The following is a 12,919-nucleotide window of genomic DNA, read 5'->3' as shown; positions in this document are numbered from 1 at the left end:
GCGGAGATTGCAGTGAGCCGAGATCATGCTGTTGCACTCCAGCCTGGGTGACAGAGTGAGACTCCATCTCCAAAAAAAAAAAGCCAAACAAAACAAAATTATTTGACAATAGAAAGGAATGAAGTACTACTCATATGTGCTACAACATGGATGGCCCTTGAAAACATTATGTGAAGTGAAAGAAGATGGTCACATTTATATAAACGAATCCAGAACAGGCTAGAGAGGCAGAGAGTAATGATTACCTAGGACTTAGGGTGGAATAAGGAGTGACAAAATGTTCTTACGGGTTTTTTTTTTGGGGTTGGGGGAGTGGTGAAAAAAATGTTCTAAAACTAGACTGTAGCCGGGCATGGTGGCTCATGCCTGTAATGCCAGCCCCTTGGGAGGCCAAAGTGGGAGGATCATTAGAGGCCAGGAGTTCGAGACCAGCCTGGGCAACACAGAGAGCCCCCATCTCAAAAAAAAAAAAAAAAAATTAACCAGGTATGGTGGCACGTGCTTATAGTTCCAGCTACTTGGAAGGCAGATGCAGGACGACTGCTTGAGCCCAGGAGATGGAGGCTGCAGTGAGCTATGATCACCCCACTGCACTCCAGCCTGGGTGACAGAGACTATCTCTAAAAAAAAATTTTTTTTTTGAGACAGTCTCGCTCGAGTGCAGTGGTGCAATCTTGACTCACTGCAACCTCCGCCGCCAAGTTTGAGTGGTTCTCGTGCCTCAGCCTCCCGCGTAGCTGGGATTACAGGTGCCTGCCACCACGCCAGGCAAATTTTTGTATTTTTAGTAGAGTCGGGGTTTTGCCATGTTGCCCAGGCTGGTTTCGAACTTCTGAGCTCAGGCAATCCGAAAAAAAAATTTTTTTTAATTAAAACTAGACTGTGATAATATTGTACAACTTTGTGAATACACTAAAAACTACTGAATTTTGCTTCAAATGGGTGAAATGTAATGGTATGTGAATTATATCTCAATAAAATGTGTTTTCTTTTTTTTTTTTTTTTAAAAAAGAGTGAGTTGCATGATTGGAACTTAGAAGTATTTAATTCACTACACTTGGTAAATTTTATTTTGCACCGACTTTTCCTACTCCTTGAGTTTTCCACCAGTGCCTTCTATACATTGAATTAGTGGTCTGCTTCCTAGTTCCTCTAAATACTCCGAGGATCTGGTATATGAGCCGTTAGATTGTCCTTAAACACCAAAGGCAAGTTTTATTTCCTTAATTCTAAACATCTTGACCAAACCTACTCTAAGCTTAATGTGCTTTTCTTGAATAATGGGATTTACAAAATGAGAATTAGAAGTTCCTTAAAGGTAGATATTTGTTGATTCAAGGACTGCTCAGAACTGGATTTTTCTTCCTATTTCATTGGTTTCTGTAACACTGGGTTTTCGAAATTCAGTTAAAACCTGTGATCTGTTGCCTGAGAGAAAGAGAAAAATCGTTTAGACTGTATTATGACAATAGTTAATATTTATTGCATCTTAGCTTACACCAGGAATATATTTAACCACCTTACATAAGCTAACCCATTTTAATCTTCACAGTCAACCTATAAGATGGATTCTTATCTTCATTTTACTAATGAGGCACAAAGATGTTAAATAACTTGCCTAACTAGAGCTACCAAGTGACGAAGCTGAGATTCTAACCCTAGTAGCGTGGTTCCAAGGCCTATATGGAGAAGGATCAGCAGGGAGGGTCACTGAAGTAACCCTTTTCCCACTGCATTATTTAATTAATAAACATTAATAGAATCTAGTTAGACCGTAAGCAAAAATAAACCCAAACTAAAACAAGACAGGGCTCCTGTCCTGGGATTACGCAGCCTAATATGGGAGACAAAGATACCACCAAATAATAAAAATATAACTTGGTAAGCCTGTATTAGAAGGTCCAAAGTCCAACCAGAGTGAAGAGGTACAAACTAACTTTGTCAGGGGGAGTTAGAGAAGGATGAGGAAAGATGATGCTGAAGGGCTAACAGTTACTCCAGACAAAAGAAACAGCCCCTGGTGTGAAAGAGCATAGTGTTCGGGAATGGTCTTGGTATGGGAAAGTGTCAGAAGGGACTGGTAAAAGTAGAGGCCAGAGTATGAGGGGCTTTGTATGTTACGAAAAAGATTTTGAAATAAAGAGCACCAATGAGTATCGGCTTGACATGACCCTGTTTGTGAAGATAACTGTAGGAGCTCTGATGATGAACAAGGGTAGACAAAGAAAGCAGGGATACCAAGTAGGAAAGTGCTTTAACAATTGACATAAGAGGCAAAAAGAAGCAAATTAAATTATCTGTAATTTATTTCTCTTTTAGACATATAAGCCATATTTGGTCCCAGAACCACGGTCTGCACCGTCTAAAGCAGCATAGTCTAACAGAAATATAATGCGAGCCACATATATAACTTTAAATTTTATACTAGCCAGGTGTGATGGTGTGTGCCTGTAATCCTAGCTACTTGGGAGGCTAAGGTGGAAAGATTACTTATCCCAGGAGTTCAAGACCAGCCTGGGCAATGTAACAAGACCCTCCTATCTCAAAATAATAATAATAATAATAATAATAATAATAATAATATATTTTATACTAACCACATTAAAACAAGGAAACATATTTTGAAATATACTTAATATATTTCAACATGTCATCAATACAAAATCATTAACAAAATATTTTGCATTTTTCATACTGTCTTCAAAATGCAGTGTGAATTTTATACCTAAAGAATTTTAAATTTAAATTGATAAAAATTAAAGTTAAAAGTTCAGTTCCTCAATCACGCCCACCACACATGGCCAGTGGTTACCACTGTGGACAGTGCAGACTGCACTGCTTCTCAACCAAGGGAGAACGACTTGCCAGACACTCCCTTGTTGGATTATAATAGATGTCCACAAAATATGTTTATTATCAGGATTTAAAAAGGAAGAATTTCTCGTTCTAAACCAACTGCAAGTAAAACATGGTATAGAGGAGTAGAAATTCTTGACACCAGAAGGAGTAAATGCTCAGCACATTATTGTTTTTGGTTAAGTTACTAAAACAAGAGTATTGTTCTTTAGATCAATCCTTGTTTGGCTAATTGAGAAGATGTAAATAATGATTTGAAAGAATTTTTATTAATGCACCTATAAAAACATCTACAAAAACAAGCTCCATTATGGCCTTCTGTTAGCTGTATGTGGAGTAGACTCCTAAAACACAGCCCCACTACAAAACACCTGAAAATAATGAGGGCAATTTTTAAAAACATCTTTTAAATGCATAGCTGAATTAGCCAAAAAGTAAATCCTTGGAAGCCAAAAATGAAGTGCAAGTGTGAGAACGGTGGAGCACTGAGACTTGTGGTTGCTAACAAAGACATCGAGGTTATAACCCTGCTCAGGAGGCAAGCCGAGACCCAGCAGCCTGTGGAGATTTACTTATTGTACCCTAGGTAAATTCTCCCCTTCTTCCTTACCAGTGCTGGTTTTCGCTGAGTGCAGGACACCCAGCAAAAGACATTCCCCAGACCTACTTGCAGCTATGTGACTAGGTGCTGGCCAATGTGGTATGACCAGAAGTATGCAACTGCTGGCTCCTACTCCTGAAAGGAAAGGTATTCTCTTCACTCATTCCTTCGTCCCATGAGCTGGAATGCAAATACAGGCTGAGAATCCCTAACTTGAAATGCTCCAAAATCTGAAACTTGAGTGCCAACATGAAGCCACAAATGGAAAATTCCACATCTGACCTCATGTGAAGGGTCAGTTAATACTATATTTCACACAAAAAATTACTTAAAATATTGTATAATATTACCCTCAGGCTATGTGTATAAAAAACATAAATGAATTTCATGTTTAAACTTGGATTCCATCCCCAAGATGTCATTATGTATACGAAAATATTCTAAAATCTGAAATACTTCTTGTCCCAAGCATTTGAGATGAGGGATACAAACCTCCTCTGGAGGGTGAAGTATTAGTTGCTTTTTATTTTGAACCCCTTTATGTTGTTCAAATTTAACATTTTAAATTAAATACATGGTTCTTTAAACTTGTAAATACTTCATAAAATATAAACCATATTCATATTCATTCCTCAAAGCCACCTATTTTCTTGATTCCCTCAGGTCAAATTAATCTCCTCATATACTCGAGAATTTTTCTTGTTATCTTTTTTTTTTTTTTCTTTTGAGACGGAGTTCTGCTCTTGTTGTCCAGGCTGGAGTGCAATGGCGCGATCTCTGCTCACTGCAACCTCCACCTCCTGGGTTCAAGCGATTCTCCTGCCTCAGCCTGCTGAGTAGCTGAGATTATAGGCATGTGCCACCACGCCCGGCTAATTTTTGTATTTTTAGTAGAGACAGGGTTTCTCCATGTTGGTCAGGTTGGTCTTGAACTCCCGACCTCAGGTGATCTGCCCACCTCAGCCTCCCGAAGTGCTGGGATTACAGGCATGAGCACCGAGCCTGGCCTTCTTGTATCCCTTTAACTTAAGCCCACTTTATATCATTAATTTATGTAAAGTTAAAAGCCTACAGACTCTACATAGACTGCCTGGGTTTGAATTCTGGTCCATTCGCTTGCTAGTTGAGTGGTGACTATTATTTAACAACTGTGCCTGTTTTCTCACCTGTAAAAAAAAAAAAAGGAACAACAGTACCCAGCTCACAGGATTGAGGACTAAATAAGTTAACGTGTGGCAGCTCATAAGAGTAGATCCTGGCCCCTGCTTAGCGCTGTTAGCTATTGAGTATAGACAATATCCTACCCATATTTATTCATATTCCTAAATTCCCAGCAGTGGATCACACAAATTATTAAGGAATGTTTACTGAATTAAACTGACTTGCTTCCTGGGGGATTAAAAGAGGGGTGGTGATGACAAGAAAGGAGTTATCCCCAAGTTAATTCTGCAGCACACTTGTCAGCAATGAAACCTTTGTGAGCCTGGTAGATTTTTTGTTTTTATTAGCTGACAAATAGACTAGGTAGAAAAAACAAACGCATTCTACTGAATGAATGGGAAAAAGGCAAAAACCATTCTGGGCCACAATCAATTTTTCCATTAATCCCTACTCTCTTCTATGTATGTTGCAGCCTCTCATTCTTGCCCATCTCCCTGGTTCTCTTGAGCTTTTTAAAGGGCCAGTTGAAGTTTATCTGTACCAGCAAGTCTCACTTGGTCTGAGCATGTGGTGCTCTTTTGAGTCACAAGGGAATCATACAAGCCTTCCAGGAAGGGTTTTCTTGTTAAACTTCTCTTTGACAGTTCCTAAAACTCAAATAGTCAAAATTGCTCTGCTTACCTTTTCCAAGGTGGACAGACCCCCCCACCGCCCCCATCATCCAGTTGCTGGGATGATGCTTTTCTCCATAAACCTCTTCATAGGGAACCAGCAAGAAAAGGTCAAAGACGGACTGCACAAGTCCAGCTCTTGCTTCTTTATAACGCTCTTTACACCACAGATAGTATTCCCTCTCCTTTTAAATCACATAGACCTAGGTACTTACCTTACTTTGCCCTATCTAGTCTATTACATACTTGTAGTTTCCCCCATATGAACTGTGTAATCACATTACCTTCAGTGCCTTTCAGTTAGTCATGAAAATCAGCACGCTATTCCTGGATCAGAGACAGGCAGTAAAATATTGTGCTTTGGAATTAAACAGACCTGGGTTTAAAACCCAGCCCTATGACTTAGCTATGCAACAAGTAAGTTCCTTAACCTTAGCCTCAGTTCCTTTATCTATAAATTGGGTATTTCTGCTTTACACGGTAATATACAGACTAAACATGGTCAAGTATATAAAATGCCGAGTGGTACCCAGGACAGACTATGCACCCAATAAATGGGGATGTGATGTAAGAGGCAAAGAGGACTTTGTGCATGAGATTTCAGTTAGGTATGCCAACTCAGACTTCCCAGGACACTGGCTCATGTTAGCAAGGCCCAGAATCCTGTGACTGAGTAAGCCTGTCTTGGTGTGTGCTTCAAAGTGTGGCAAAGTCAGCCTTATTCACAGAAAAGGTAGGACATTAACTCGGATTTACTATATTATCATTAAAGGACAGGAATTAACTGGTTGTAATAATGTAAATGACCTCATACCTACTACAGGATAAAAAGTTGCACTCAGAATTCAAATCAAGATGGTTAGTAAAAATAATCAAACAAGAATCTAATAAAAACTTTGCTAAAAGAACAAAAGACCCAACAGATGCATATATCATGCTGTGCTTATTGTTGTCAATTTCCCCCAGGACATATTTTGTGTAAATCCAATAAAAATCTCAGAATTTTTTAAAGAAAAATGAAACTCAATAAAATAGAGACTAAAGTTCATCTTAAAGACTAAGTGTCCTAGAATAGCCTCCCCACACAAAAACAAAACAAAAAAAAAGGCTAAGATAAAGCAGCTTCCTATCAGGTATACAAATAAAGCATCCGGCTACAATGATTAAGGCAGTGGGGTATTGGTGCAGGAAGACCTAATGCTTCTCAAGTGTCAGGGGTTACACTATCCAAATGCTTTATATTATTAATATAACCACCCATGTATATTATCCTCATTTTCTAGAGGATAAAGCTGAAGTCTAGAAGTTACATAACTTGCTTAAGATCACACATGGTCAAGGCAGGATTCTGAACACAGCTGACTAGACATATCTCTCAGGAAAAATATTAATACCTATTATCTACAGAGGTCCTACAAATCATTAAGAAAAAACCCTAATTTGGTATAAAAATTGTCAAAGGATATAATAAGCAATTACACTAACATACAAATAGCTGATACATATTAAAAAGTTTGACCTCACAAAGACTTATAATTAGGATTACAATTAACTAGGATCACAAAGAATACTAGGAAATGGATATATACATGCTGGTAGGAGTATGTATTTGTATAGCATTTTGGGAAGGCAATGTGACGTTAAAACACACAATTTATATGACTTTTCAGCAATTTATTTCCAGAATCAACCCCAAAGAAACTGAAATAGTCAAATGAATCTAACCATCCATAACAGAGAATAGTTGGTGTGGGGGGTGTGTGTGTGTGTGTGTATGTGTGTATATATATATGGAATACTACACAGCCACTAAAAAGGAATGGATGAATTGGCTGGGCATGGTAACTCACACCTGTAATCTCAGCACTTTGGGAGCCCGAGGTGGGCAGATCACCTGAGGTCAGGAGTTTGAGACCACGCTGGCCAACATGGTAAAACCCCATCTCTACTAAAAATACAAAAATTAGCCAGGCGTAATCATGCCTGCAATCCCAGCTACTCGGGAGGCTGAGGGAGAACTGCTTGAACCCAGGAGGCAGAGGCTGCAGTGAGCCGAGATGGCATCAGCCTGGGCGACAAGAGTGAAACTCCATCTCAAAAAAAAAAAAAAAAAAAAAAAGGAATGAATTAATGGCATTTGCAGCCTGGATGGGATTGGAGACTATTACTCTAAGAGAAGAAACTCAGGAATGGAAAACCAAACATCCTATGTTCTCTCTAAGTGGGAGCTAAGCTATGAGGATACAAAGGCATTAAGAATGATACAATGGACTATGGGAACTTAAGAGGGGAAGGGGTGGGAAGAGGGTGAGGGATAAAAGGCTACAAACTGGGTTCAGTGCATACTGCTCAGGTGATGGGTGCACCAAAATCTCACAAATCACCACTAAAGAACTTACTCATGCAACCAAATATCACCTGTTCACCAATAACCTATGGAAATAAAAAAATTTTTTAAAAATTACATTTCCCAAAAAAAATACAAAACAGAATAGTTGGAACAGATCATTGTACACCCATTCTATGGGACAGTATGTAAAAAGTAAATCTATATAGACACAGAAAGATGCTGATGATATACCAATAGAAGGGAAAAAGAACAAGTCCAGAACACAGACTTTTTAACCTATTTGTTAAAAAAGTAAAAAGAGGGATCCAAGAGAATAAAATGTGATAAAAAATCAGAGAGAATATAAAAGAAAAAGAAAACAGAAGTAACATTTATGTATTCTTTTAAGACATCTTTAAAAGGGTCTATAAGGATACATATCAAACCATTAGAGTGCACACTAGGAAATGGAAGGGAATTAGGGCCCAAAAGTTCAAAGGGATTTTTCCTTTTTACTCAATATTATTCTTTATAACTAAACATGTTCACTGATTTTGTCATTTTGAGAAGACAAAAGCAAGTGAGAAATAATTTACTATTTTATGTTCACTCTTCTGTTTAAAAAAGAGCAAGATGTATGAAGGGAATACACTAAAACCCAACCGGAGACTAAAAGAGCAATAATAAGAAAATTACATATTAAGAACAGCTACTGACACCTATAAAGAATCAAAGCAACTGACACAATAAATTTTATTGTTTCCATAATAATAGGCTCTGGACAAAGACAATGGAGACAATGACAACACATTTAAACTCCTATAACAAATTAATCTGTTACAAATTTCCAGTGGCTCAACATATTAAAATGCAAAATATATAAAGAAAAAAACAAGAAATATAAATATTCAGATTTTTGCAGTACAATGAAATGTCTTTTAAAAAAAGTTTGTTGTAATTGTGTATGTAATTCTGACAGTAACTCAAAACACAAAATCACACATTTTCCCTAACTTCCCATGATCTGGATCTGGGGACTGCAATATTACAGAAATATGCAAAAATAAGTTTAGTGCTCAGAGATAAATAATTTTCCTTATTTCAATGCATCAATGCGCAAAAATTTCAATTCAAAAAAGCCAACCACTGCTATATGCAGATAAATAAAAGATTTGACAACACTTTTATATTCAAACCCAACATTATACAAAAAATATGTGTGTGCACACGCACATACGTGTGCATGTGTGTATGCAATGCCTATTTTAGAAAAAAGGTGTCTTGATGAAAATGATTTTGAAAATAGTCACTGACACACATTATATACAAAACCTTTTATATAAAAAATTAAACTATTTTCAATGAAATTCCATGTTCACATCCTATCTGAAAACTGCAATTGAATCATAAATAGGTCTACTAACGAAATCATGGCTAAGGCAGTTCTCTCTCTAAGGGTTTTCTTTTATATCCACCTGATGTCGCTAATACTAATGTAGTCAAATATACAGATGCAACCTGACATGCCTATGCGTTATTACCTGGAGCTCTGTTCACTGTTATAATGGGAGAATTTACAGTTGCTACAAAGAATATTTTTCTTTTTTAAAATATACTGGTTTCTCTATTCCAAATTAAGCACTTACTTAAGACATTAAGAGGCTGAGAAGCCACTCCATTTGGTGTCAATATCAATAGCCCTATAAGAAAGAACTCTGTATTGGAATAGCTAGAAAAGTTCTCACTAAAGTGAGAACTTTAGTGCATCCTTCACCTGCATAGAATCAGTTTGGCTAATAGCTCTTTGCCCCAGAACACCAGTCTGGAGTTCAAATAGGCTCCTGAAAGTTCATCTCAGATAAGAAAAAAACATCTCACAGAAGCAATATAAGGACACACAGGATAATAAAATGGTTAAAATCTGTTTGATGAGTCTTACAGCATTCCTCATTTGGAGGAGCTGCTATAGGTTAAGGTGGAAACAAAAATGGAAAAGACCAGGGGCAATAAAGTTGAGTTGGCCAAGTATTTACGCCAGTAACCATTTCAATAAGTCTTTAAGCAAACAACTGCAATGACCTGGTACCTCTAGCTCATCATTCTACAAGCACTGAGGATATGAAGCTTAAAAGGTGAAAACTTGAATACCCTTAGAAAAGGGGAACAGTCTGAGGCAAAAGTTGTAGGCCTGTAAATAAATATTTTATTTTATTTTCATCTTTTTGAGACGGAGTTTTGCTCTTGTTGCCCAGGCTGGAGTGCAGTGGTGCGATCTCAGCTCACTGCAACCTCCACCTCCCGGCTTCAAGCAATTCTCGTGCCTCAGCCTCCCGAGTAGCTGGGATTATAGGTACCCGCCACTATGCCCAGCTAATTTTTGTATTTTTCGTAGAGATGGGGTTTCACCATGTTAGTCAGGCTGGTCTCGAACTCCTGACCTCAGGTGATCTGCCTGCCTCGGCCTCCCTAAGTGCTGGGATTACAGGCGTGAGCCACCACGCCTGGCGTAAATATGTATTTTATATGCACACACAACTGTGTGTATTATTCTGTATATATTTACATACATATTCACAAGATGCCCTGCAGTATAATTCAAAAGGCCTTTATCAAGGAACAAATTGATTCTAGTATAGGCCCTAGAGTTCACACCATCTGTATAAGAAACAAATGTGCATGTATTCACATAATGTAAACCTCATCAACAAAAACACTAGGTTAAATAGTAAGTTTTAGGTTAATGGTTTCTAACCATTATCAATCAGTGATGTAATCAGAACATTTCTTACACTGAGAATCAAATTAAAAATAAACACAACTGGACTTTAAATTCACAAGAAAAAAGATGTTCAGTATGGCAAACATGAAGAAAGTTCAAATTCCAGAGTAGGGAAAAATATCAAAACTTTATAAATCTCCTGGGATGCAATTTAATTACTGCATCATTAGAAAAATAGACTCATAGAATGAACGGTGCTGCTATGGATTCTCTCAACACATCAACCCATGTTTATCTTTTTCCTCTTTTGTTTCCAGCTGGAGGTTTCTTCAACTGAAGGAGTTGTCCTCCTGTTCCAAAACCTGCAGAGGCAGGATTGGACACCCCAAAAGTCAAACCAGCTGATGCCGTGATGCCAGGATTGCTGAAGTTAAACCCAGATGTACTTGAGCTGCCAAAGCCTTATGTTTAGGGAAAAAAATATTCATATCAGAAGTTGAATTCCAAAAACAAATATAAAAACAGGGAGGAGCAGTACATTTCTATCTAAAAGAAAACATAATCTGTAAGAATAGCAAATACATTAAAGCCCTAAATTTCTAACATGAAACTTTAACAGGAAAATAATTTAGCTAACAACTAAGTGGCACCCTGAAAGAGTTTAGTGATGCAGGCCGAAAGAGAAACCTTAGCACAAATTACTAAAATCTACAGAAACTTCAAGTTGCCAGAAACTTTCCTGTTAATTAAGTATGTCAAGGTGCCTTCCTCCTCAGACCCACCAAAAACATTTTATCAACATGTAGAAGAGGGACATTCACATATCTGGACCTACCCTTGCAATTCCAAGTCCTCCAGGAAAGCTTCAACCCACAATGTTCAAGACAATGAACAAACAAAAGAGCAGTACTTACTGTTTTGATTTTATAAGAGCTTTTGCAAAATTAAGATCTAGTATACTACTGCCTAGTTAACTAATACAATATTTCAATTATAATCTTGATAACATGGAATCCTATTATTATCTTCCTCCACTGGAACTGCTGATTTTAAACGCTACTTATATTAAGTGGAACTTCCTTCAAATTCTCTAAATTTAAACACATCTTTCACAGTATTATGTCATTATATTAGATATGGTATTTGTCCCTAAGCACTGCACATATTTACCAATATAGAGTAAATGCAAAAGTAGATGAAATTTAGAATTTTTCATAAGAAGAGTCAAAAAATTATATCTATTTCAAAAATGAACAAGAAACTAAATTAATAATCATTTGTAAGACTGTGGTATTCTTAAAACCAGAGGGACCCTGGAATAGAAATCATTCTCCAGGATGAATTATGACAAAAAACTTAAACTTTCACAATGATGGGTTCCTTTTTCTAATAATGAAGAAAATTATTTAACCATGAAGTTAGTCACTAGAGTTCAAATGAATCTCTACTGAGTTAGAAGATGTAACTAATTATTAAATCAAACTAAGAAGTCTTGTTAGAAGTATTTTACAAAACTGCCCTTTAGTTTATGAGAGAGATAAAGTAAAATGATTAGTTAGGCTTGCACACTTCATCCAGGGAGTAAAAACTGAATCAGGGAGGGAACTTTTTGGGTTATTGGAAATAACAACACATACTTTTAAATTAAATAATTTACACCTTTAAATTTGCCTGAAATCCAGGCAGAAACACACAAACCTGCACTAAGACTTCCTGAGGGTTTATTTGTTGTTCCAAATCCAAATGTGGAGGCCCCTGTGGTGCTGCATCCAAAACCAGAGCTAGTTCCAAATCCTAGTGGAAGGGTAATAGAAAAATATACAATGGCACATAAAACACAGGTTAAAGGATACGGACAAGTACAACCGAAAATCATCAGAGGTCTAACAGATACAGTGCTGAAAAACATGGCCTTATTAAGGAAATCTGCTTACTCCTTTGCATGAGACTTTTAGAAGAACTAGACTAATTCTGAAATAAAACGTTTATATCTGTTTAGACTAAGTTTGTGACCCATCAATTTTTAAAGAACAAGGCCATAAAAAAGAAATTAGTATTTTCTCTTTTAAATGTGCTAGAAAATTTTACCCACCATTCAAGTATGATTTTAGTCAGTTATAACCACTTCCACTTTAGGGGTATTTCATTTCACAAAAAAAGGACTAAATACATTAATAAGCATGACATGCACTACAATGTAAACACAAATACTACAAGGTTATTTTACTCTGCTCTTTCCCAAAACATTTTTAATTAAGAATCTGAACCACTGAAAAACTCTGCATAACTACATAATCAAGCACTTTAAATCTACTCAGTAACAGTAGATTCCTGCCATACTACCAGCAAGTTTAACAGTGAAAAATTGGTGGTGAGAATATCATGGTTTTTCTCTTAACAATACTATCTTCATCATTTAAAAAAAGAAGTATTTTTCATCACACAAAGTTCATGACATTCTTGAAGACTAGTTTCCACTCTCCTAAGAGACAGGTGCTCTACAAATAAAGTTCAAATTCTTTTTCAGTTATTTTGTAATAGCTTATCTAAAATACTGAGTGTGACAGTATCATTGCCTGTAA

The 12,919-nt window shown here is 36.9% G+C and overlaps 1 protein-coding gene across 4 annotated transcripts in view; it reads right to left on the bottom strand.

Annotated features, from left to right (window-relative positions):
* Positions 1-1,023: 1,023 nt before the first annotated feature.
* NUP58 (nucleoporin 58) overlaps positions 1,024-12,919 on the bottom strand; it is a 48,116-nt gene continuing 36,220 nt past the window's right edge. For 2 of the 4 annotated variants that reach the window (XM_054528813.1, XM_054528814.1), the window contains 2 exons: positions 12,036-12,131; positions 1,024-1,428 (listed from right to left, as the gene is read on the bottom strand). In XM_054528813.1, the coding sequence (XP_054384788.1) occupies positions 1,346-1,428; positions 12,036-12,131 (179 nt within the window). In that variant the 3' untranslated portion in view covers positions 1,024-1,345. Of the gene's footprint in view, positions 1,429-8,357; positions 10,799-12,035; positions 12,132-12,919 lie in introns of those variants that run through there. The other 2 variants (XM_002824092.5, XM_002824093.5) reach the window with 1 other exon arrangement.

The sequence above is a fragment of the Pongo abelii genome, chromosome 14 (genome assembly GCF_028885655.2).
Source record: "Pongo abelii isolate AG06213 chromosome 14, NHGRI_mPonAbe1-v2.0_pri, whole genome shotgun sequence".
In the NCBI taxonomy this organism is placed as follows: domain Eukaryota; kingdom Metazoa; phylum Chordata; class Mammalia; order Primates; family Hominidae; genus Pongo; species Pongo abelii.
Note: the sequence above shows the minus strand (reverse complement) of the source record. Positions and strands in the feature narration are given on the sequence as shown.